Source organism: Rhinatrema bivittatum, chromosome 5 (genome assembly GCF_901001135.1).
Source record: "Rhinatrema bivittatum chromosome 5, aRhiBiv1.1, whole genome shotgun sequence".
NCBI lineage: Eukaryota > Metazoa > Chordata > Amphibia > Gymnophiona > Rhinatrematidae > Rhinatrema > Rhinatrema bivittatum.
The window spans coordinates 343,345,407-343,372,465 of record NC_042619.1 but is presented as its reverse complement, the minus strand read 5'-3'; the positions used below and the strand labels follow the sequence as shown (position 1 = coordinate 343,372,465).

At 42.0% G+C, this 27,059-nt stretch overlaps 1 protein-coding gene across 3 annotated transcripts in view; it reads right to left on the bottom strand.

The window, feature by feature from the left end:
* Positions 1 to 27,059, bottom strand: part of FARP1 (FERM, ARH/RhoGEF and pleckstrin domain protein 1) — a 400,646-nt gene that overhangs the window by 90,760 nt on the left and 282,827 nt on the right. For all 3 annotated transcript variants that reach the window (XM_029604480.1, XM_029604479.1, XM_029604481.1), the window contains 4 exons: positions 15,052 to 15,149; positions 7,758 to 7,872; positions 4,208 to 4,355; positions 3,111 to 3,206 (listed from right to left, as the gene is read on the bottom strand). In XM_029604480.1, coding sequence (XP_029460340.1) covers positions 3,111 to 3,206; positions 4,208 to 4,355; positions 7,758 to 7,872; positions 15,052 to 15,149 — 457 coding nt within the window. The remainder of the gene's footprint in view (positions 1 to 3,110; positions 3,207 to 4,207; positions 4,356 to 7,757; positions 7,873 to 15,051; positions 15,150 to 27,059) is intronic.

Below are 27,059 nucleotides of genomic sequence, written 5' to 3'. Positions count from 1 at the left end.
TACATCCAGCTGCCTTTACACTCACGTTTCAGACCCATAGAGGAGTGTGACACTATAAGGAAAATTTAAAGTAAAATGCAGGACAGTCAGACTGAAGAATGCTCTTGAAACCTTAACACTTGGCTCTTCCTGATCATGGATTTGTTCTAACCAGGTTCACTGTACTAGCTCAATTTCCTGAAATCTATTTTTCTTGTCCCGATTATATTCTAAACCCATGGAACAGGAATGGCCTCTTCTATGTACTCTACAATGCTGCATACGTCTAGCAGCTGCAGCTATTCTATGTACTGTACAATGCTGCATACCTCTTGCAGCTGCAGCTATTCTATGTACTGTACAATGCTGCATACCTCTAGCAGCTGCGGTTATTCTATGTACTGTACAATACTGCATACCTCTAGCAGCTGCAGCTATTCTATGTACTGTACAATGCTGCATACCTCTAGCAGCTGCAGCTATTCTATGCACTGTACAATGCTGCATACCTCTAGCAGCTGCAGCTATTCTATGCACTGTACAATACTGCATACCTCTAGCAGCTGCGGTTATTCTATGCACTGTACATGCTGCATACCTCTAGCAGCTGCGGTTATTCTATGTACTGTAAATGCTGCATACCTCTAGCAGCTGCGGTTATTCTATGTTCTGTACAATGCTGCATACCTCTAGCAGCTGCGGCTATTCTATGTACTGTAAATGCTGCATAACTCTAGCAGCTGCGGTTATTCTATGTACTGTACAATGCTGCATACCTCTAGCAGCTGTGGTTATTCTATGTTCTGTACAATGCTGCATACCTCTAGCAGCTGCGGCTATTCTATGCACTGTACAATGCTGCATACCTCTAGCAGCTGCGGTTATTCTATGTACTGTACAATGCTGCATACCTCTAGCAGCTGTGGTTATTCTATGCACTGTACAATGCTGCATACCTCTAGCAGCTGCGGTTATTCTATGCACTGTACAATGCTGCATACCTCTAGCAGCTGCAGTTATGCTATGTACTATACAATGCTGCATACCTCTAGCAGCTGCGGTTATTCTATGCAGTGTACAACAAAGGTAGGGGGGATTTAGGTAGGGCTGGGTGGGGTGGGTTAGATAGGGGAAGGGAGGGGAAGATGGGGGGACGCGGAGGGAACGGAGGCAGGCTGCGCAGCTCAGCTGCGCGGCTCGGCCTTGCGCGCACCGACCCCGTATCTTATAAAATCCGGCGTACTTTTTTAAGATCTACCTCAATGTTAGTTTCCTTGTCAGGAGTTTCCACCCAGGAAAAAGATCTGGGTTTCATAGTTGATAATACATTGAAATTGTTGGCTCAGTATACTGTGGCAATCAAAAAAGCAAACAAAATGTTGGGAATTATTAGGAAGGGAATGGCAAATAAAACTGAGGATGTCACAATGCCTCTGTATCGCTCCATGGTGAGACCACACCTTGAATACTGTGTAGAGTTCTGGTCTCTGCATCTCAAAAAAGATATAGTTGCATTGAAGAAAGCTGAACCTTTCTATGTCCCAGGCATTACTGAACATTATATCTTAAATCTCTCTCTCTTTCTTTTTCTAATCTACTGATGAAATTGTTAGGGGTCCTTGCCAAATTTTTAATTGAAGCTTCTAAACTGGAACTGCCTTTGACCACTTAGGTGATAGAATAAAGTACACCAGGAACATCATCACCATTACACGTCTCATCCCCAAGGGCAAATGACATGGCCGCAGCCAAATTCTGAGCACGACATGTCATCTGTTGGAATTTACTTCTGACTGTAGAGATGGATCTGATAGCAGATCGAAGGATCTTGCAATCGACTGGAATGACAGTTTCAAAAGACGAGAAAGTATTCTTTTCTAAATCTGAGATGAGAACAGTTATGTCTTTAGAAGACTGCTCCTGTTGGAGTGGATATTTCTCTTTAGATCTTCTTTCTGTGCTAACAAAGGTTTTTGAAAAGTAGGAAATGAAGACTGAGACTGCACACAAAATGCAAATTTCTCCACAACTGGCTAGAGAAGGAGAGTTAACTGGAAAGTGCTTAATGTAAATGTAGACATCATCTAACCACATCCTTTCTACAAAAAAGGTGACATTTCGTGGAAGTTACAAGTAGTGCTCCAGAAGAAGTTTTAGAACATGAGGATGAGTTCCTATGCCGAAGAGACAGCTCGGTTACAAAGACTGTGTGTACTGAAAGTTATGATAACATAACATCTGCAATTGAAGAATTTTTGGTGCCAAATTGTTGGCGCTGGAAGTCAATGGTGCCATAGACCTCAGCATGGTGTATAGATGATGCGGCCACTGGCAATAACAATGGCCACCATAGGTTTCAGCACCAATAGACTGCCTGCATGGTGTTTCACTGCCAATAATGATGCCAGTGGAGATTTCTTACCTGCAGATCTCTATGAGAAGTAGACCTCTATGAGAAGTCAAGATCTCTATGAGAAGTAGACGAAACTTGGCCCCGTTTTCTACTAACCTAGTAGTTTTAAGCACTGGTCTGATTTAGATTTCTTGCTGATAGAAGAAAATATAAACTTTACACCTCTATTAATTTGAGCTCTGTTAGAACAGTTGGACACGTTATGACAGAAGCCTAGATGGAGATATTCTGTATAAATCCCCTTTTAAACATAACTTAAAGAGGGATTTACCTCAAATGGATTCTTTATGACAAAGGTCAAAACAAATGAGAGAAAAAATTTTTTGAAGAAGAAAGTTTTTTGAAGAAAACAAAAAATTAAAAATAGAGGCTGCTGTGGAGAGAACAGAATATGTAATTTGAGAATGGTGGAAGAAGGTAGATTGAGGAGGCTTATGCGGCAGTGGCAGCTCAGGAAGTTCCGTACATGCTCAGAAAGGTTTTCTAGTCTTCTGTGCTCTGGAGTGTGTGTGTGTTCCATGTTGGTACGGATGACGTCGCCCACTTGTGTGGCCGGATTTGTTCTGCTTTCCAGAGAAAACACCAACTCTCAGTTATCAATAGCAGAATGATAAGCCTAAAACATACACTAACAGTGAATGGCACCACTCTCAATTAAAAGAACAGATTCTAGTTTAGAGGCGGTAGTGCCAGGACGTTTGCCATTTCAAGCACTCACGTTTGCATCGGGACGCAGCTTGATCAGGAAACGCTTCCTCTTGAAACTCAGCTTTCGAACTTTCGCCCAGTTGAAAGCATTGATCTTGGTATGACCCTGAATAAATGAAATCACGAGAAAAAATAAATACACCCTTCCCTTATAAAATGAAATCATCTTAGCAATCCAAGGATTTGTAAATAGGATCCCTTTCTCTCATTAAACTGGTCACTGCTGACTTGAGCAGCTTGCAGTTTCCTAGTTATCAGATAGGTGCTTCTTCAACACAGTTTTGGTTATTCATTCATTACTTGTGGCTTCTTCAGTGATAAAGGCAATGGAAATCAATACTGTCTTTCATGGAAATATATTTTAGTTAAAGAATGACATCAGCATAGCTGAACAAAAAGCTGGATCCAGTTACAAGCTCAGGTGAGGATGCAGATCACTGTTTATATAAAAGCACATCACCTTTCATAAGCAGATGACAAGTATAGCTGAGTCACTTCAACACAATTTTACTGAAACACTCCTGTCCTAAAACCCATTACACAAAGAAACCAGATGAAAAATGCCACCCCCACTTCATGTATCACATATGGTCAGGTAAGTGAGATATGGATTAACTAACTAACTAAATAAATAAAATATATGTGCTGTTTGGTAAAACAGAATGCTAAACACTAGTATAGCACTAGTACAGCACAAGGTACTGAAATGAACAGTATCTACTTATCTTAAATTAACAGAGCATGCAAAGCAATTCCGTGTGTATTAATAGTCAGCAGTATCTGCTTACAGTCACAGAGAATCACCAAGATCTAGTGCTCGGTGTTTTATACCAGATTTCATGGCTCAGAAGCTGGAGATGGGGATATAATTTGCAGCAATAGAAAACCTTTTACAGCTAACCTTTTATAAAAAAGTGTGGGTGTGTATTGCAGCGGGAAGGAGGGACAGAGGAATTTTTCTGCAAACCTGTATTACAGTGTTGCCTAGAACTATGATAATACTGAAGAATATGGACTCCCATCTGACAGTTAAGTGTCATGCATCTGGAATTTTTTGTTTCCTGCATAAGAGTTCACTTAAGCCTTCACGTGCTGGACAGTTCCCACCTGAAACACCAGAATGCCTGTGTTGGCAACAGCCAGGTTAATCTTGGTTCCCTCCCTATCCTTTGCTGGATGCAGTCGGATTCCATACATCTCCAGTCGACGAGCAACTTCCAAGAGCTGAAAATCAGACTCTGCTGGTGTCTGACCACTGAGAAGGAAACAAAAATATATAAATAAAAAAATAAAGTAAAATTGAAAAGAGTTAATAGAACTTGTACAGTTTAAGACAAAAGCTAAGCAAAACACTCCAGTTAGCTCAGTGGCAGAGCGATATCATTAAGGTCAAGCTGCAGGCACCCCCTTCCACTGACAGCTCTGAGTCCCCCTCCTATCACTAGTGACAACTTCTGGAGGGTGGGGTGGGCCCCAAGCAATGCAGTTCCCATAGGGGTCGATTTTCAAACGTCTGCACGGTTCCCGGCGCACGCATATGGATGCGGCAATTTTATAGGATACACACGTGGCCGGGCTATTTTTAAAACGCGCAAGGCTCAGGCACACGAATATCTCCCGGATTTTACGCACACCAGTGATAACGATAACGTATGGGAGCCACGTGCACTGGCTGGGCTGTAAAGGCACAATCTGGTCCTAGTGTGGGCCCTTTGGTGTTTGAGTACTGATGAAGTTGCATAACACTCCCCTCACCCCCCCCCCCCCCCCCGTAGTTCTGCCTCTGATTTAACTTCCTATACTGTTAGAGTAAATACGGTAAGCAGAGCACAAGACAGCACTATCTAATACAGCTTTCAGCAAACAAAGCCCTTCATGGACTGAGGTTTTACTTCAACAGTGAAGCACCTGTTAGTGACCACAGTGCTTATTACCTATAATTCATAGGCAGCAGGTTTCCGTAACAGTCTGAAACTCTCTTCGTTGTGATCCTACCATTTGAACATATGGGGCTAACTTTTTAACAGTGTGCCCAGCTGACGATACAGTATATGCATGTAATTAAAAGTATGCACAAAACCAACCCATTTTACAAACATAAGATACGTATACAAATTGACTTTGAAGATTGTGATATTATGCAGCTAAATATATGTGCCTACAATTACCTGCTGCAAAAGCTATGAGTGTGAACTGAATGCCATTTAGATGCACAACTCTTAAAATTTCAGGTTACTTGTGTAAATCTTTAAACACACCCCCAAGAATGCCCCCTTTTTAAAATTCAAGTAAACTTATGGAAGCAATGAAATTATGCACATAAAGTCAATACATATGTGCAACTCCTTTTACATTTTACATATATACCTGTACAGCTGCATGGCTTATTATTAGCATGGATGGTATAACATTCAGCAGTACGATTAAAATAGTTAAGATCCTATTTTCAAAAGACTAACCACAAAGTATAGGCAGGTTGTTTAATAATCATATTTTCCATAGACTGTAGGGCACCAAAAAGCATACAAATAGCTCATTCTGTATCACTTATGGTATTAAAATCATATTTATTCAAGAAGACACAATGTAACATGCATGCACTTTACTCATATCTGCCATTTGCCTTGGTTCTACAATCTCCATTAAACACTGGAGCATGAAAAACAATAGAAAGCTCCTTATTGTTACTGTTTAAAGAGTCTAAAACTCAAACATCTGGGGAATGAACAAAAAAGGAAGGGGACAAAGGGGCTTTGTTAAGAGCTGGCTTGACTGCATATTACATATTGTTCTAGAAAATGTGCTCCCTATCTCTGGAGCTGCACATTTAGGGATGAATTTTCAAAAGGCCACATGTGAAAAAAAAAAAGGGCACATACACTGGTAAATATCTTCCACGTGCTTGTTGCATATTTTATAAAAGTCAATAATATTCATATACTTTCACTTTCGCATGCACACACATGCGCGTAAAAAAGGGAGCACATACATTTGCCAACTTGCTTGCATATCTTTGTACTTGCTAATTATCTCACATAAGTGATTAAAAAAAATAAAAACATGTAGGGAGGTCTGGGGGGAGGTTCAGGCTGATGAACCAGGAGAGTTTTGACTGGTAATTTACTTCACACATGAATGTTTTAAAATACAATGACTTATGCGCATAAATCCCGATACACATTACTCCTGCGTAAAATATATGCACGTATATTTTTAAAATAGGTAGGAAGGGTACATGATTTCAATGCATTGAATGTATACATATGTAATCATAAGATAAGGGTGTGTATATTGCAGGGTAAAGATATGCGTATTTTACGATACACATGGGTTATAAAATACTAAAGTAGTTCTACGTACAGCCATATATGAACGTTGCCGCCCCTGTGATTGGATGGGTTTATTAAAATCAAGAAAAATGCACTAAAATTTAATGACAGCATAGAAAGAAGGCTCTAAGTGGCTTGGGATGACCTACAGCCTAGGTTTCATATTGTACGAGATAAGGTGATTTAGCATTGTAATGCACGGACACTCACAAATACTATTTATAATGAATATTTATTGCTGCTCAGTCAATGCTCAGTTAGCAAGTAGCACATTTAAGACTAATCGGAGACATTTCTTTTTCACTCAACGCACAATTAAACTCTGGAATTTGTTGCCAGAGGATGTGGTTAGTGCAGTCAGTGTAGCTGTGTTTAAAAAAGGTTTGGATAAGTTCTTGGAAAAGTCCATTAACGGCTATTAATCAAGTTTACTTAGGGAATAGCCACTACTATTAATTGCATCAGTAGCATGGGATCTTCTTAGTCTTTGGGTACTTGCCAGGTTCTTATGGCCTGAATTGGCCACTGCTGGAAACAGGATGCTGGGCTTGATGGACCCTTGGTCTGACCCAGCATGGCAATTTCTTATGTTCTTATGTTCTTAATGAAAGAAATCCTGACCATTAAGTAATTCTATAGTATAATGCATCAGAAATGGGAACAGAGAAGAGACAAACTACCTTCAAAAGATGTTCTTAAAGGAAGGATGATGTGTTATCTTTTTGCCACCTTTTTCTCATTCTATCAACCTACATTTTCATAGGATTACCAGGTAGTGCATGTATTTTTTTGGTAATCTCAGCAGGTTGATATTGTTAAAGTGGCAATGTTTTCGTGCACTCAGGGTTCTTCCTACATGTAAGCATGTGTCAGACACGAAGGGACCTTTGTTTTTAGTTTTTATTTTATTTGCCTGGGAATTCATCAGGGTTTATTATAACATGCAAAAGTGGGAGAAAACCTGTGGGGAAAAAAAACGAGTCATTCTGTCCCCACTGATTTTCTCCCATTTTTGTTTGTTTAATAAACACTAATGAATTCCCAGGAAAAAATAAAATCTGTACTGACATGCTATTGAAACAAATGATGGCAGAAAAAGACTAAATGGCCTATCCAGTCTGCTGGAAAGAAGCTGAGCAGGAACTTTCCTGCTTCTGATACAAGAGAAATTGTGCATCATCAAGGTAGGCAAGCTACAGGAAGAGGGGAAAGCGAGTGGGAGGTGTGGAAAAGACACCTTGTCGACAGCAGCATACGCTTGCAATTAAAATGTGTGATGAAAGGGGAGATTAAAACCTAGCAGGGCAGTGGGGGAGGAGCATACTCACACGTGATTACGGTGAAATTCCATAATTTTGTCCTCTAATGCTTCTTGCTGAGGTATATACTTGTTTTTTGCTAGGTGCTCTCCATCAACATTTTCATCAAAATCTCCAATCTCAGCTACAGAAACATAAAAGCAGTTAGAAACCTACAGTACCAGGTCACGCTGCAGAGTTCATTATGCAAAGATCAGTGCTTTCATTCTGAATGCAGTGTGCGATTGCTGCTATTAGTGTTAACTATTCCTTGTCCTCAGAAAGACAGCACTGCCATCTCATGATATCCCCTGAGTTTTGTTCAGAGTTGTTTTTTCCCTTGGGTGGGGGAGGCTGTGAGCTTTTAGCTTACAAATTAAGGAAAGAGATTTCACTTTGCTGTAACTCGCCAGGGGATGCCAGATATCAGTGCACTTCTCTGAGTCACTTCATAAATCTCACGGTGCTACTGGATGTCCTTCTATTAGGATAAACTTGACAAATGATGAAGAAAACCTGATCGTCTGGCGATATACATCAATAGCAGAAAAGCCCACAGACATTTTCACCTAATATGAAGCATGGATCATATTAATTAATTTGTGACCATCATATATCAATAAGAGTGTGTGAATATCTCATTCACTAGCGGATACACAGACATTGTGGTTAACCACCTAAATGGGCAACGCTCAGCAGAATTAATCTTGGGAATCATGAATCTCTGAGTATTTTTTTTACCAAATTTTTTTTTTTTTTGCATGTAAAAGTTTCTGAAACACTTAGGCCTGATTTAAAAAGCCCGAAGCATACAAATCCTGGGAAATACGTGTGTGGCCGCGCTGAGCGCGTTTTCAAAATGGCCCAGCCACATGCGTATCTCTCGGTATGCGTGGAAGTGCCAGGCTGCAAAAAAGGGGAAGGGGGCTGGGTGGCGTGGCCGGACCAGAGACCGGCCGATAAAGCGCACGCACCGGCGTTCAGCGCATGGAACTTACTCCTGCTCCATGGAGTGGTAAGTTCCAGAACAAAAAAAATGAGGGAAGGTAGGTGGGGTTTAGAGGTTGGGGAGGAGAGGGAAGGAGAGAGGAAGAGGGAGGAAGGATAAGGTTAGGGTTAGGGAAGTTGCCTCCCAGTCCACTCCTTTATTTTTTTTTTAATTTTTTATTTATTGAATTTTTCAAATATTTCAAAACATTGAAACTTTAACAAGTAAATAGGGAAAAAACAAATACAACTTTCTCAAGTAATACATTTCCAAAAAAGCAAATAGTTCCCATATTATAAGTAAATGGGAGACCCAGGAAAATATAGCGAATAATAGAGGCAATTTCCAAATAATATTAACGCACGGTTATTTGCTGAATATACTACTTCAAGCTAACACTTCAGGATATTAATCAGAGTCTAGATATACACGCAATTGTTCCAATTCAGTAAATACATATCTGTTATTGTTGTGTACCAAAATACACCGACAGGGGTATTTTAAGAAAAATTTTGCACCCCTAGCTACTAATTCATTCCTCAAGGAAAGAAAGGCTTTTCTTTTTTCTTGAATTTTTCTTGTAACATCCGGGAATACTCTAACTTGGTATCCATAAAACAATTCAGACTGTTTCTTAAAGGATCTCCTCAGCACTTCATCTCTATCTGACATTTGTAGAAAGGTTAAAGAAACAGTTGCTCGTTCTGTAATTCTTGCTTCATAAGATTTTTCAATAAAGTCTGTTAAATTATCAGGGGAGATAATTTCTTCCGACAAGGCTTCTTGATGTTCTCTCTCTTTCACTTTCCCTCCAAAAGTGTAATACATTCTTGTCACAGTTGGTAGTCCACTCCTTTATTTGAGCGTTCTGGGAGGGAACTGGGGTAGGCCTACTTGCATCACCGCAGTTTTTACAAAAATCCTTCCCCGCGCACCGATCTAAATTCGGGTGCACATGTGCGTGCGGGTAGCGGATTTTATAACCATGTTATAAAATTGGTGCATCTTTAAAAAACCACCTTTTAGCAAAATCGCTGTAAGACTTCATAAACTAAAAACACCAGCCCGACATGAATCGTGTTTTGGTGCTTCTTCAGAGGCTGCGTTTAAATGATTACTAATTCATTATTTCATTTGTGATATTAGTCCTCCTATTAATAGAAATTCTCCTGAATAAGACGTGGTTCAACAGCATATGGTGCTTGGATAAACATATCCCCCCCCCCCCCACCCTACTCCCCAATGTCTGGCCTGACGCAGGATAAGAGCAGGATAAGGAGGGCACAGATGTATTAAAGTCCCAAGCTCACGGAGACCAGAGAATTACAAGAACCCAGTGGGAGCACTGAGAGGAGAGGATCACCTTGCTGGTGGCCAAAAAGAATCAGTAAATATTGCTTGGGAAAATTTTTTAAACTTAAGTACTGGAGAGAAGTAAGACTACTAGGGTATATTATTTAGTGTGTTTGTGTGTCTGAATTGAATAGCTAGTCAGAGGGCAGGCAAAAACCAGGAGTTTTGTGTGTTTTGTATTACATAGGTAGTCAGAAAAGCAGGTAAAAAAGAAAGAAGTTTGTGTGTTTGTATTAAAAAGGTAGCCAAAAAGTTGAAATAACCAATGAGCAGTGTATACCTAAGTAAAAAGGCTGAAAAAGGTCAGTTACTCACCTTGGAAAAGTTTTAGGGTAGTGTGATTGATTTGATTAGGAACCCACATTTGTTAATCAGGACAGCAGTGAGCCACTCAGGCTGACTAACTGAAGTGTTAAGGTTGTGTGAATGATTTGTTTAGTTACCAACATCTGTTAATTAGAACCACAGTGAGTCACTCAGGACATCTAACTGTAGTGTAAATCTCCAAAGGGATTGTTTTATAACAATTTACCTTAGAAGAACAAGATATATTGCAAGGGAAAAGCTCAGTAACCCACAATCCAGTGGGAGCACTGAGAGGAGAGGATCACCTTGCTGGTGGTTAAAAAGAATCAGTAAGAAACTGGTTGGGGAAATTTTTAAAACTTAAAAAGTATTGGAAAGAAGTAAAACTACTGGGGTATATTAAGTGTGTTTGTGTATCTGTATTTAATAGCTAGTCAGAAAGGCAGGCAAAAAAACAGGAGTTTGTGTGTTTGAATTTCCCAACCCTCCCACACATCCCTAGCTCATCCTTTAATTTGTAGGCGTGAGACACTTTCACACTAAAAAAAATAAAATAGAAAAATAGAAAAAAAATTAATCAGCTTTTTAACAAATTCAGAAATTCCCCACACCTTATCAAGAGTTTAATCATTCCCTTTCAGGTCACTACCAGATATATAGTGAAAACACTAATACATTTAAAGGACCCAAATTGTACGCAGTCCTACTCCCATAGAAACCTAAAACTTAACTAGGAACTGAAGAAATTTAAGATGAAAGCAACAGTCCAGCAGCAAAACGGGGGCCTCCCAGTCTTCTGCATTGATTTTTATATTCTACATTTATATTTAGCCATCAGATCTTAGGTCTGTTAATGTGCACATGTGGAACAGCCTGTCAAAAAACACTTATAATGACAAGTTTTTGAAGCTATTACTTTTCAGCCTTTTTTTTTTTTTATTATAGTGTTGAGGAGATAAAAATTGCTGGTCTGATCTAGTGACCATTAACAACCATGTTCAAAGGAACACAAGTCCCCTACTGCAAAATTAAACAATTTTTTTTTGTATGGTTTGGAAATTATTCCTGTTTCTTTAAATTGTCTCTTTTGGAATGTGTAGTGTGGGAACAAAGAGTGACCTCTAGTGAGAAAGAGAGAGTGTTGGGAATGCTCGGGATCAGAGAGTTGGTGAAAAGCTGCTTTGCTGCTGAACTCTTGAGTTTTCACCAGGTGCATTTGATTTAACTTGTAAAAATAATATTGCTGGAAGATGTCAGAGGATTCAGGTGGTGGTCTCCAGAAAGAACCTGTTACATGTCATCTGAGTTTGGCTGCTTTATACATAAGTATCAGCTAAAGGAAAGACATCTTAAGCCAGGGTGATTTGCAGCCACGTGTGACTGTTAATAGTTTCCTCATGCACGTATGAGCTTAATTTAATCTGTAATTGATTTCAATTAAATAAAAACCTTTTTTAACACCATGTCTGAGAGAAAGTGCTACCATTCTGAGAGCTGGGACCCTGAGGTCCAACAAATAATAAGATCCAATTTGTACACCTGGAGGCGAACCCTGAAACCCATCTCTGACTAACCCTAACCCAGGCGCTACAAATATTGCACAGAATTGTGAATATGCTTAGTCTGACTCCACCACAGATTCTTTGTTTGCACTGGGGAATTCTCTGTTTTCTGTGCTAGGTATCATTTGCCTAGCAGGTGGCTAAAAACAACCCAGTGCTGGAGGGAAATATATATAGATAGAGATATATCTATAAATGAATATAACAGGGGCTGTAAAAACTCCTGGGGGTTCCCTTTTTCCCTCAAAAGAGAAAGATTAGTAAGGTAACCCCCAAATTAATGATCTACCCCCTGCTCTGAGGCGCAGGGCCTGGAGTAATTCTTGATGTCTTCATTGGTAATTTGCTCAGTGCTGGACGTGGTAACCTAATTGCTACACTATCTATGAACATTCAGGTTTTTGTGCTGCATGAACAGAGTTCACTGAAATGACACATCTGGTGGAAATGAAGGCTTTTGCTCAGTTTGCATAGTTGAAAAGCTGATTTACATAATATTCTAATGATCCCCATAATTTCCGGAAGAAGATTCTTCCAGGTGCGCCTGCTGTCAGCGTCAGGTTGCCATATTTCCACGCTAAACACTGCAGGATTAATTAAGGAAAAATAAAAGCGCATGCATGACCTCATGTTTTCTGTTTTATACTTTTACACCGCCTGGAAAAATAACTACCCCTCTTCTTCCAAGTAAATTCCCTTTAATATCAGTTCCTGGAAATCAAGCATTTTAAGTGGCATAAAGAAAGAATTTTATAAACAGTTTGACTCATTAGGAGAAATTATAATAGCGGCGTTAATAAAGAACGTTACTGCAGATCCCCTTACAACAAGCAATTGATAAGCCTGAGTGAAATGATCTCCCAGAGCCAGCCCGGTGGAGTCCTGGCAGTGTCATACCCGGTCGTGCAGAGGACATTGGTTCGATTGCCCCCCCAGGCCTGAGAGTCGCATCACACTGCACTACGGCAGCCCCAGCAGTGCAAAATGCAAGACTCCAGCCCCCAGGCTGCACAGGAAGAGGAAGCAGTCTGGGGCATTGCGTTGCTGTTATTAAATGTTGCACCAAGAACCTGGAATCAGAGGCCGCGGGTGAGAAGGGGGTCATGTTTGGCTGTTGTAACATAGTTTGACTGTTGTGTTAGCCCACTTTACTTCTGTACAGTCTGGCAGCTAAGAAATGGGATGGAGAGATAGTGGAGGTTGAAGTTAGAGAGGGGTCGCGGGAGGAAGGGGACAGTGGGCTAATAAGGGAATGAGAAGATGTGTGGAATGTGTGAGGGAGGGGTGGTGTAGCGTGAATGTATGAGCATGAGTGAGGAAATAGTGGGGGGTATATGTGGAGTGTATTTATGAGCGTGAGAGGTTGTGGAAGGGATGGGACAGTCAGGTGGGGTGGGGTGGAGTGTATGTATTTGGGAGAATGAGTGGGGGGTGTGCAGCATGTCAGTGAGAAAAGGCATCCTCTGGAGGAAGGATGGAGTGGATGCATCCTCACTCCCTCTCCTGATCCATAATCCCTCTTTCACCTGCACCCCCCCTCCTTTCCTCCCTCATCCCCTCGATCTCCTATCCCTCTGCCTCTTCCCCTGAGTTTCACTTCCCTAGAGTGAATGATAGATGCAGCAGGGCGAGAGTGGGTGTGCGGGTTGGAAGGGAGTGAGGGGATCAGAGAGGACGCAGGAGAGGGTGTGAGTGAGGGGGATCGAAGTTGCTGTGAAGTATGAGTGAGGAGCTGTGAGATGTGAGTGTAGGGGATGCCTGCAGAGAGTCCGTGAGATGGATCATGGGAGGTGTGTGGAGAGTGTGAGAGGGATCGAAGTTGCTGTGAAGTATGAGTGAGGAGCTGTGAGATGTGAGTGTAGGGGATGCCTGCAGAGAGTCCGTGAGATGAAGGATCATGGGATGTGTGAGAGAGTGTGAGTGAGGGGGATCGAAGTTGCTGTGAAGTATGAGTGAGGAGCTGTGAGATGTGAGTGTAGGGGATGCCTGCAGAGAGTCCGTGAGATGAAGGATCATGGGAGGTGTGTGGAGAGGGTGAGTGAGGGGATTGGGAGGAGCAAGAGATTGAGAAAGGAGCTGTGAGATGTGAGTGTAGGGGATGCCTGCAGAGAGTCCGTTAGATGAAGGATCATGGGAGGTGTGTGGAGAGGGTGAGAGGGATCGAAGTTGCTGTGAAGTATGAGTGAGGAGCTGTGAGATGTGAGTGTAGGGGATGCCTGCAGAGAGTCCGTGAGATGAAGGATCATGGGAGGTGTGTGGAGAGTGTGAGAGGGATCGAAGTTGCTGTGAAGTATGAGTGAGGAGCTGTGAGATGTGAGTGTAGGGGATGCCTGCAGAGAGTCCGTGAGATGAAGGATCATGGGAGGTGTGTGGAGAGGGTGAGTGAGGGGATTGGGAGGAGCAAGAGATTGAGAAAGGAGCTGTGAGATGTGAGTGTAGGGGATGCCTGCAGAGAGTCCGTTAGATGAAGGATCATGGGAGGTGTGTGGAGAGTGTGAGAGGGATCGAAGTTGCTGTGAAGTATGAGTGAGGAGCTGGGAGATGTGAGTGTAGGGGATGCCTGCAGAGAGTCCGTGAGATGAAGGATCATGGGAGGTGTGTGGAGAGTGTGAGAGGGATCGAAGTTGCTGTGAAGTATGAGTGAGGAGCTGTGAGATGTGAGTGTAGGGGATGCCTGCAGAGAGTCCGTGAGATGAAGGATCATTGGAGGTGTGTGGAGAGTGTGAGTGAGGGGACTGAAGAGTGCATGGAGTCTGAGAGAGCGAGAATGATGTGGAAGTGTGTGAGTGGATCATTCCTTCCTCTCCTGATTCCACATCCTCTTTTTCCTCCCTCATCTCTGATCCTTCTCCTCCCTCCTTGCCTCTATCCTCCTCCAATCTCTTTCTCTCCTTCCTCCCCAGTGTCAATCACTAAGACAATATTTTCCTCTAATAAAGAACGAAATAAACTGAACACAGAAAGATCAGAAAACGACTATTTCTAATATATAGATGTGTGAAAATTAGCCATAGAATTGCCATAGTATTTTGGAAAATCTGCCAGAGGAGACTGGGAGCACCAAGTATAGATTTCTAGTTGTACAGAAATAATAGAAAAAATGAAGGGAACTTACATTGTACAATGTGTGAGATTAGGAGGGCAGCACTGGTGTCATTACAGGTTAGCCTGCCCTGGACCAAGTCCTGCTTCACCTGCAATGCAAACAGGTACCTGCAAACACACCATTAAAAAGAATATCAGCTTAAAACAATGCAGTGTACAAAGCACATCATCACTACAAGCTTGACAGCACGTGCGCATATATCAGTCACGTGAAGTACTCGTTAGCAGATTCATTTTTGGGCTATTTCAAGACTCCAATAGATGGAATTGAATTACAGTGATAAAGAAATGACTTTACATGCAGTGTCTCAAATCAAACTAAGCCTGAATTTGATTCCTGATTTTGGCCAAGATGTCCTCTTCTCCAGCATTCTCTCCAATAATAAGCTCGTAGTGCAGATCGTCACTAGGCTAGTAGAAGCCCAAACACTGCAGCACTCACAGATGAATGCTCCTTGAAAGGGCAAACTTTGGCCCAGAGCTGCTACGCTGCAAAGTTTTATCACAGAGGTGGTGTTGCCGCGATCCCAGGAAGACTCTTTGCGGCTCTAGGGTACGTTCTTTTGCCTCGCAGCCAAACTCCTCGGGGTATGTGGAGTTGGGTGACTGGGGGAGTATGTATGTAAGAGTGTGTAAGATGTGCTTAGGAGATGTGATGGGGGATTGGGCACCCAACTGCATCAGGAAGTGTGGTGCGTGATTGTATGGCTGGAAGTGTGCGAGGTTAGTGTAGGGGACACAAATAACGTTTTGGATTGGGTGGGGGGAGAATAGCTAGAAGGGGGAAGGATGGAGGGGAAGATGACGACTGTATGCTGCGGATTCCATACTGGAGTGAGGGAGGGTGCGTAAGCTGGGAGGCTCCCCCCTTGGTAAGGAAGCAATTTGCATTTATTTAAAATATTTAGGACTCGTCAATCTAATATCCTAAGCGAGTTACAATCAAACATGCCTAAGCTAAAAACATACAAAATTAACTTATAACAAACATAAAACATTTCAAACAAAAAATCAGTTACACCATAGAGTAGCTCCAGCAATCTGATGGACATTATCAGAGACCCCTCTCACCGTTATACTCCAGCATTCTTACACTAGATCTGCTATGCAACAGATACTGCACAGCTCAGAAACAATGCAAGAAGGGCTTATTTGCTTATGAGTTTGGCTAATAATATAATTATTTTTATTTATTTATTTATTTATTTATTTAAAACCTTTTCTATACTGTCGTTTAGTATTGCACCGTCACAACGGTTTACAATGATTTACAATAATTACTTGGAATGCAGCTGGGGGTGGATCTCCTATTAAAAGGAAAATAAATGTTACCATTTCTGATCATGCCTCTGTTACTATAGAATATGTTTTTGGGAACAGGGAAACTACATTTCAATGGCATATGCCATCCCACTTAATGGAGGATGGCAATTTTTAAAAAAATGGACTTGATAAATGAGAATAATTTTCACATTGTAATGCTCAATACCTTGATTCGCCACAATTATATTGGGAAACGGCAAAGGTGGTTTTAAGGGGCCATATTCCTGCATATTCTATTCATAAGAACAAATGAATCAAGAAATCCTTAGATTGACTAAATTATTGCACCAAGCGAAGGAAGTATTAGGTAGAGATATGACTGAAGCTAATAGACACCATCTTTTTACACTACAGGGGCAAGTCAATACCCTGATTCATCAGAGAACTAGGAACACTTTGATGTATCAGAAAAAGAGTTTTTCGTTTCAGGAATTGGCTACATCTTGTGAAAATTCCAGTTTTATTCCGATGTTACGAGATACTCAAAGGGTTCGATGTCAGTCTAGTAAGCAAATAGTGGTTATTTTGAGAAATTTTTACGCCAATCTATATTTCAAAGGGACTCTAAGCTCTATTACATTTCCCTCAGGAGGGGGATGAGGAGCTGAGGAAACTTGGCCTATCACGAAATCTTAAAAAAGTCATAAAACACCTGGTCCTGATTGCTTTACGAGTTTTTCAAAATTCTCTGTTTTCAGGTTGCACCTCCTTCAGAGTGTTTATTTCAGAAGAAGATGCAAATGATATAATGCCTCAAACAATGCAAGAGGCTTTTATCACAGTTATTCCAAAAAAAGGGCGTGATTTGGAAAATCCTGCCGCGTATAGGCCAATATCTCTTCTGAATACTGACATTAAAATTAATGCTAAAGTGCTGGCAAATAGGCTTGTGACGTTGACACCAAAATTATCACCACCAGAACAGGTGGGGTTTGTGCATGAAAGAATGGCAACTATGAATGTGCGAAGAATTTTAGCCAGTTTAATAAATGGACAATAGCATAATGATACACCATTATTAGTAAGTTTTGATACAGAAAAAGCTTATGATCATCTTGCTTGGGAATATCTGTTTGAAGTGTTACATTTTTATGGTTTCCATGGTCAATTTGTGGAAATGTAACATCTCTTATATAAAAATCCTTTGGCTGTTGTGATTGTTAATAGCTTAACTTTGGATTTCTTTTCTCTAGAACAAGGTACTGGGCAGGGATGCCGCCCTTTCACCATTTTTATTTCTTCTCAGTATGGAATCATTGGCTAGACGTTTGCTGGCTAATAGTGGTATTGCAGGGATTCGTTGTGGCTCAAAGGAGGTGAAGACTGCATTATTTGTAGATTACCTTTTGGTGGCGTGTTCTCATCCAATGGACTCATTACCAAAATTATTAAAGATATTGAAGGTTTTCACTTCCATGTCAGGGTTGCAGATTAACCAAGGGAAGTCAGTGGTGCTGGATATAACGATGAGGTTGAGGAGTAGATGGAACAGGGGTTTTCCTCTGCAGTGGGCGGAGGAGGACTTAATATATTTAGATATTCGTATTCCCCATTATATTTCTCGATTGTATCATGCGAACATGACTCCTCTTTTGGTTATGACAAAAAAAGTTGTTAGTTGGCAAAATTTTCCGATTTCTTGATATGGAAGGACTTAATTAGTGAAAATGATTATCTTGCCCAAATGGCTCTACGTGTTACAAACACTACCTTTGTGGGTTTTGCAGTGCGGTATAACTGCTCGGAATAAAATGATCTCAGATTTTATAGACAGCTGGAGAAAACCTCATATGAGGATTTCTCAGCTCCAGTTGAGTCTTTGGGATGGTGGTTTAAAACTCCCCAATTCACAAACGTATATTGCTGCATATTTGTTTAGGGTGGTAAAAGATTGGTTTAGGGGACTGAAAATGGTAACACATATTGAGGTAGATAATAACATGATTCATCCTCTGTCACTGTCATATATTCTTCATGTAAAGACTTCAGAATTACCCCTATCAATAATGATGAAACAATTATTTATTCCAATTTGAAGGTGGGTGAGGACTAAGTATGGTTTACCTATGAGAGTGTCGGTGTTTTTGCCAATTAGAGGAAATGCAGCTTTTCAACCAGGATTTGATCAGGAAGTATTTCATCGATGGGAAGTGTGTGGCCTAAAGACAATTGGTCAAGTCTTAGTAGAGACAAGACAGGGAGTTTTGACCTTTCAGGAATTAAGAGATAAATATAGCCCGAGTAATAAAGACATACAGTTGTGTCTCTATATTGACTCGGTATTAAAAGGAAATAAAGTGTGTTTTTTGGCAGGTAATTTTGAAACATGTTATTTGCCCAATTTCAAGTATTGGAATACTTTCTAAATTATATAGAAATATGCTGGGTGAATGGAGCTTGGATCCTCTTTCTGAGATAACTGCCAAATGGTCTGCGGACCTGAATGCTACTCTGGAAGAATCTGATATTCATTTGGCACTGGACTGGCAAAACTGGTTGAGAGTGAAGATATACGTGAAATGCAATTCAAAATAATGCAGAGTCTCTAATTTCACCTTTACGAGCTTATAAGGTTCATATCATTATGGATAAGAAATGTTTAAAATGTGCAGCGTCAGAGGGCACTTATTTTTTGTTATTTTTCGTTTTGTCCAAATATCCAGCAATTTTGGATAAATATTCATGTGCACATTTCGATTTGGGCAGTGTTCAATAATGCTGGATGTCAAACTATGGCCTAGATTTATCAAAATGCTATAAATTTCACATGAACAATGCCCGCGATAAGGGTAAGGGGCGTGGCTATGATAATTTTTGCTACCACACCATGCACTATTTTAGCGCTTCACATAGGTATTTTATTGCCAAGCGCGTTAAATTTATTGCACCACGATATTTTCACTTCGTAAGCTGCAAAATTCCCAGACAGGCATTTTCTTATTTTGGGCTGCTGAGAGAAAGAGTGTGAGAGAGAGTAAGAGACTGACTGAATGTAAAACTGGCCCCAAAACCCTAGTCCTCCACCAAAACCTCACCTCGAGTTACTAAATGACCCTCCTATAGTGGTATAAATAGATGACAATTATGTGTGCCACCCCAGAGGCTCTCCTCTCCTCTCCACTCCTCTCCTCTCCCGTCTCCAAAAATGCCCAAAAAGGCATTCACAATAAATATTGCAATTGCCGTTTCGGGCACATCACACAGCTTAACACCAGGAAAAAGGAGTTGTTATTTCTGGCATTAAAATCGTGCAATAACGTGCATCATGCTATCACACGCAGTGTTAATGCCCCTCATTTTCATAAATTCCGCCCAAACTCCTCCCCTTTGAATACATTAAAAAGATTGGCATCCCCATCGAGCAATGTGCTAAATAATGCATGAGTTATGGCATTATCATGGGCGTTAGGGTCCTAATGCCCGCGACAATGGCCTGGCTCACTTTGATGAATGACCCTGCATGTGTTGGCTATTTTGGATGGCTGTGATATATCAGAGGCAAATTTGCTAGTGTTTATACAAAAGGTATGATAATAAAGTGTACAATGGATATCTGGTGATTCTCCTACCTTGGAAATGTGGCGTAACCGTATGCACAATCTATTACTTATGGAGAGATTAACTGTGCTTAAAAGTACCATAAGAAAAGGTTTCTAAAGTGTGGGATCCATAACCACAATCGCTTTCTACTAGAATCCGCAGAAAGATGGTAAATGCACTGAGTAGATAAAGATCGGGGGGAGGGAGGGGTTAGAATGGGAAGAAAAACAAATGGAGGTTAAAGAGGAGAAATAAGGGCTGAGGGTGGCCTGAGGAGATCCATATTTAATTGTTAGAAATCTCGCTTTGTATTATGATAGTAAAGTTTATAACTGAAGAGTTGGATTTGTTAACTTTCTAAAGACTTTTGCTCAATAAGCAGATTTTTCCTAAACCAAAAAGAGGTAAGAAAACAAACAAAAAAACCCAAACAAAACCTACCTCAGGGCAAAAGAGCGCATCTAGCAGCCTTTCAACCCCACAGCGGCCCCGACCTCACGGGACTGCCACGGCCTTAAAGGGCTGCTGCCCCCCCCACCCCCCGCAAAATGGGGAGGCTGAGAGGGGTCATGGTCACGCTGGTGCTGGCCGGGCGGGGTGCAGGGGGTACCTCGGCCCCGATGCAGGAGCCTCGACTGGAATTTAAAGTTTGGGAGTGCGGTCGGGGGCATGGACCCCAATTTTTATTTATTGCTTTTGGGGGAAGGGGAGGACGGGACTCTCTGACTTGGGGGGGGGAGAAGGGAAGGGGGTGCTGGGATCCTAAAACATTTGATTATCGATCTTTGAGGGGGAGGGGGCCGTGCCAGGTGACTGGGACATTATTATAATTTATGGTCCGGGGGGGGGGGGGGGGGGAGGCAGGGACTGGGGCCGTTGTCCCACATCTACATTTAAACTTTTTTTATTTTTACACTGGTGGAATCGGGGTCTCCTCACCTGGCAGCCCCAGGATGAGGCAGGGTTCAGCCTCCCCATGTGGAAGTGGGACTTTGTTTTTTCCTTTTGGAAGCCCGGTAAATATATTTCAGGAGCCTCAGGACCCACATTAGGGTCCCGGGGCTCTAACGCTACATTTACTGAAAATTGAAAAGGTTATTTTATCGCGGCTGACCACTTTCTCAGTTGGACGCAATAACATAATCGCATCAAATTGCCTACTAATGACCACCTTTGCTTGCATTTGCATTATTCAAGCATACAAATCGCATACAAAGAAGTTCATTGTAATAGAGGAGGGAACCTGGGTGGAGAGATGCAAAATATCGTGTCTATCGCATGGCAGCTGCTGTTTAACGTGCGCTAGAGCGTTACTTTTTCAGTTTCAGGACATCATTCATATCCCATGCATTCCCATTTAAATCAGAAATGTAATACTTTACCTAACATTAATAGGAGGAGAGTATCCACATTTTTACATGAGAAATGAAGCAAGCACTTTGGAGATGCCCTCCCTTCCTTGCAATTTATCCAGAATGTTTGCTGGTTTAATAAATATTGGAAAGCACAGGAGCGTTGGTATCCAGCGCAGATGATCCCTTTGTTATTACACATGTGATGACATTCCCATCTCAGTTTCACTACTAGAAATGTCAGATTCCTTGTTAATCATGTTAGTTCTAACTCTGGACTTGGCTTTTATTCGTCTGGTAAGCATTTAACAAATATTTTTAAATGTCTGTAAGAGAGGGAAGTAGGTTTTCATTATGCATGATAAACTGCTCTCCCTCCCTCCTCTCCAGGGAAGAAGAGGGAGAGAGAGAATGAAACGTAGGAAGAAACTGAGGGGAGTGACAGAAAGAGCCAGCTAGGAAAGGCAGCGATATCAAGCTGAAAGAGAAAGAAAGGTACGGAGAAAATAAAGATGAGCCTGGAAGAGAGGATGCGAGAAAAAGCAAAGGAACGGAGAAAAGGAACAGGATGAGTGAAACAGAAGAGATCTGTGAACAAACGAGTCAGGAACAGAGAAGAGATGCACAGACAGCTATTAAAAATATTATGGTTTGGGTGTCCTGAAGGAAGGTACCGCAGAGAGCCCTCCGCTGAATTCAGCTTTGCCGTTCCTTGCCTGTTTCGTTGTGGCCGACCCCAGGCAGTACCTTCAGCCACTCCAGGAGGGCCCATACAGGCTGTGATGCTCCAGGAAGTCCCTGATCTGACACTAATACCTTACTTCCTGGGAGCAGCAGCGGTTCCTACTCCTCCGTTTCCGGGGGATAGTGAGGGAGCTACACCGCCGCTAGCTTCAAAGCCAGTAGAAGTGTCGCTGGATGCACTGGCTGAAGAGTCCTACTCTGTTTCTACCCCGGGTGGATGCAGTGTCGTCAGGCCCTGTGGGGCAATCGCACGTGAAGAGCAGCATGAGATTTCGGCGATTCAGTCTCTGGTGGGGCCTTCGGGGTGAAATGTCATCTTGTGCTCCCAGCCATGTGAAGCATTACCCCTCGTAACCTTCAACTCTTTGCGAAACGCACGGGTTTCCTCAGAAAAATCTATTTCATCTTTGACTAATATTACTACAGATATTCACACTAATTTACAAAGCAGCCGGAGATCCCTGGAATTATGTCAGGACAGAACTGGTGCCAGAGAAATGTTCAGACACTACTGAGCTATTACAAACTGAACTGCTAAAAAATAATTTAACACAGAGGAAGTTGGAAAATCTGGAGAATGCCTCTAGATACTTAAATCTGCGAGTAATTAATTTTCCAAAATTAGGCCTGTGCCCTATTGATATCCTCAAAGAGTATCTTTTGAAGATCTTGCTGATTACCACAGAAGCCCTTCCTCCTATCACTTTTTTTATTTGTTTTTGCCGTTGGTAGTGGATGGAGGACAAACTGCGCTGCCTAATTTAACAGAGCACACTTAAATCTGACAGATTACGTAGAAAGATCTGCTGACCTTGTGGTAACAACTAGAGGGACACTACTGGTAACTTTCGCCTTTTCTCAACATCATGATAGCGCCTTGATATTCTTCTTTAGGCACAGGGCAGCGCTTTTCTTGGACAAAGTCTGGGTTTTCCCTGATCTCTCCAGGGCTACCCAGGCTTGTAGAAAGACATTTCTAGCAATGTGCCAAGAAAGCTATGGGCTTTTGGTCCTGTGTGTGATCCTTTTCCTTGTAAATGAGAATATCATGTATATTTCTTTCAAACTGAACAGCTGCGTTCCTTCTTACATCCCAAGAAACTTTGATGTTTGCCCTATTCTCTCCGCTTAAGTGGTTAACCTGCTTTCCTCCTACTTGTGAGATTTCTTTTACATATTTCTATTTCCCTTTTCTGTTCTGGCTCAGATCCTAATGGATCTCTCATACTTGTGGACTTTAATATAGACGCCTTTCATGTTTTCTTGCTTTCCCTGGTTTTATTTTTCTAATATGGCATCTTGATTACTATTACAAGCGCTTCCTGTGCTGTTTATTTTAAATTAATAAAACTAAAGTAAAAGCACATATACCGTATTTTCCGGCGTATAAGACGACTGGGCGTATAAGACGACCCCCCCCCCTTTTTTATACATATTTTTAAGAAAAAAAATAATTTTACACTCAAACAGGAGCAACCCTATCTATGAAAAGGCAACACTACAAATACCGTATATCAGGCCCTAAAAACCAATATACCTCTTATTAGGAAAACAGAACTAGCAAGCAGCTATAGAACCCCACACATAAATAATTGTAAAACTATACTAATAAGCAGAATAAATGTTTCAAAACAGCTATGAACAGAATAACATCCAACAATTAAAAACTCATAAAAACTATTAAACATTCTCCAAACACCAATAAAATATTTCAAAAAAGCAGACACATCACATAATATTAAATAATTAAAATGGCAGTCAATCAAGAAAAATAAACTTAAAAAGCCACCTTTCCTTACCCCCTCCAGCAGCTCTCCTACTCCTCTTCCTCTTCCTTAGGGCCCATGTCTCACACACACACACCATACCAGTCATGCCCCCATGACCAGTTTCTGTCTCTCACACACCAATCATTTCCCAAACAGTCTTTGACACACACACCAGACACCTTCCTGAACAGTTTCTCTCGTGCCATACACACACACAGGCTTCCCACTCCCGTGTTCTGCTTACCGTACATATACGGGCTTCTCACTCTCATAATCACTTTCTCTGTCTCACACACACACACCAGTCTCTCTCTCATTTCCATGCTCACTCTCCACGTGCACAGGCTTCTCATTCCCTGAATCACATTCACACACACCAGTCTTTCTCTCACACACACCGTCACCTTATCAACCAGTCTCTCTCTCATGCACGCGCACACACACACACACACACAGCCAGCCCTCCCGCTCCCATGCTCTCTCTCACATGATCAGGCTTCTTACTCCCATACCCAGATTTCTCACTTCCATGCTTTTTCTCTCTCTCACACTCACATACACATCAGTCATCTCTCTGAGCAGTCACTTTCATTGTCTCTCACACACGAGCTCGCTGACCAGTTTCTCTCAATGACACACATGCTGTCAATCAAATGCATTCTCTCACTTACACACAGGCTGGCTGCTTCTCTCTCTCTCTCTCACTTCCACTCCCCCCCCCCCCCCCCCGAGCACAAATAGTAGCTGCAGCAGCTTCCTCCTCCAGCCCCCGCAGGCCAAGAAAGAAGAAACCCATCGGCCGCAGGAGGCTCATGCTGCTGTCTCCTTTCCCGATTACCAGCTCCTTCGACTGCTCGGGGCCGTTCCTGCTGTCGCCGCTGCAATTTTTTCACGCGGCACAGCTCTTTCTTCCCGCGCATCACTTCCTGTTCCGGTTCAAAGGGGGGGGGGGGCGGGAAGAAGAAAAGGCCAGCCGCGGATGCCACAGCTTTTTTTTTTTTTTTTGCACCGCTGCCGTTCCCGCTGGGCTTGAACATGCTGATAGCCCAGCGGTAACGGCAGTGCGGTGCGCGGGAAGGAGAAAGCCGTGCCGAATGAAAAAATTGCAGCGGCGATAGCAGGAACGGCCCCGAGCAGTCGAAGGAGCTGGTAATCGGGAAAGGAGACAGCAGCATGAGCCTCCCGCGGCCGATGGGATTCTTCTTTCTTGGCCTGCGGGGGCTGGAGGAGGAAGCTGCTCCCGCAGCTACTATTTGTGCTCGGAGGGGGGGGGGGGGGGAAAGAGAGAGAGAGACAGCCAGCCTGTGTGTAAGTGAGAGAATGCATTTGATTGAGAGCATGTGTGTGTGATTGAGAGAAACTGGTAAGAGAGCAGGTGTGCCCTATAAGACGATACCCGGCGTATAAGTCGACCCCCGACTTTTGAGAAGATTTTCTTGGGTTAAAAAGTCGTCTTATACGCCGGAAAATACGGTATATATATAATGATTTACACATTCCAAATTATTCAAATTATTCAAAAGAAGGGAAAATACCCTTAATTTGGCAGCAGAAGAGGACCTTAATTTGGCAGCATACATTACCCAGCAGCCCCCGGGAGAGGACTCCAGAGATCACAGCGAGTGATCCGGGCTTCAAACTCCACAGCCCCAGCTTCCAGAGGCCCCGCACACACCTCAAACTTTAGGGATGTGAATCGTTTTTCAATGATTAAAATTATCGTCTGATAATGTTAATATCGTCTTAAATCGTTATAGAACACAATACAATAGAAATTCTAACGATTTATCGTTAAAAATCGTTAAATCGTGTTAGTGCGCACTAACTCCCGTTAGTGCGCACTAACAGAAAATGATACAAATTGACACTTTCCAGGTCACTGAAGGTCAGTTAGGAATGAATATGTGTTCCTATTGGCTGGCAGCCCTCTTATCTATTGATGTTACCAAGGTTCCCACTGAGGTGATGGTTGGGGGGATGGGAAATGGAACTGGAAACTCACGAACACCAACAGAAAATGAAACAAAGTGTTGACACTTCCCAGGTCAGTAAAGGTCACTTAGGAATGAATATGTATTCCTATTGGCTGGCTGTGCTCTTATCTATTGATGTTACCAAGGTTCCCACTGAGGTAATGGTTGGGGGGATGTGAAATGGAAACAGTTGGAAGCTTGACAAAAAAAGTAATGTGATGATCATCACTCATGTGACTAGAACTTGTTTGTTTATTATTTTTGATAGCAGGCACGTGAAATGCTAGTGCATGTTGAATTTGCCAATCACTGTGCATTTTAGAAAGGTGGTCCTGGCTGGAACTACACAGTTCAAATATATGTGGTAATTGATTGTTGGTAAGTGTATTTTTTAAGTAGCCACACTGGCCACCAGTATGTTTACTTTTCCTCCTACTTAACTCACTAGCTCAGCTTTATAAGAAGGGCTTCTCTGCTTGTGTGTTGCTTTTGTTTGGTGTGAGGAGAGCAGAAACATCAGATCTTTATTCAATCTACTACAGTCATCTATTAAATTAACCTACTCAATTTTTTTTAAATTATTTATTATATCACTGAATTAATAATTAATTATTATTAGGTGGTGGTGAATGTCTGACTAGGCTACTAGCCTAGTGTAACTGGTGAGGCTAGTGGCATTTTAGCAGAATTATAATTTATTTTTATTAGTACTGCAGCATTAATATATTCAAGCCTAGGTAGGCAGGCAGTGCACCACTCCAGAAGTCACATCATTGCTTCCTGTGCATTGCATTATGTGTGCACAGGACTCCTTTACTGCACACACTGACTCCAGCTGTGGAAAAGGCAGGTCTCCTTTACTGCACACACTGACTCCAGCTGTGGAAAAGGCAGGTCTCCTTTACTGCACACATTGATTCCAGCTTGGGGAAAAAGCAGGTCACCTTTTCTGCACACACTGACTCCAGCTTGGGGACAAGGCAGGTCTCCTTTACTGCACACACTGACTCCAGCTGTGGAAAAGGCAGGTCTCCTTTACTGCACACACTGACTCCAGCTGTGGAAAAGGCAGGTCTCCTTTACTGCACACATTGATTCCAGCTGTGGAAAAGGCAGGTCTCCTTTACTGCACACATTGATTCCAGCTGTGGAAAAGGCAGGTCTCCTTTACTGCACACACTGACTCCAGCTAGGGCACTGAGTGCAGGAAGATCACAACACTCCTGGTATTAATAGGGATAGGGCACTGTGTGCAGGAAGATCACAACACTCCTGGTATTAATAGGGATAGGGCACTGTGTGCAAGAAGATCACAAC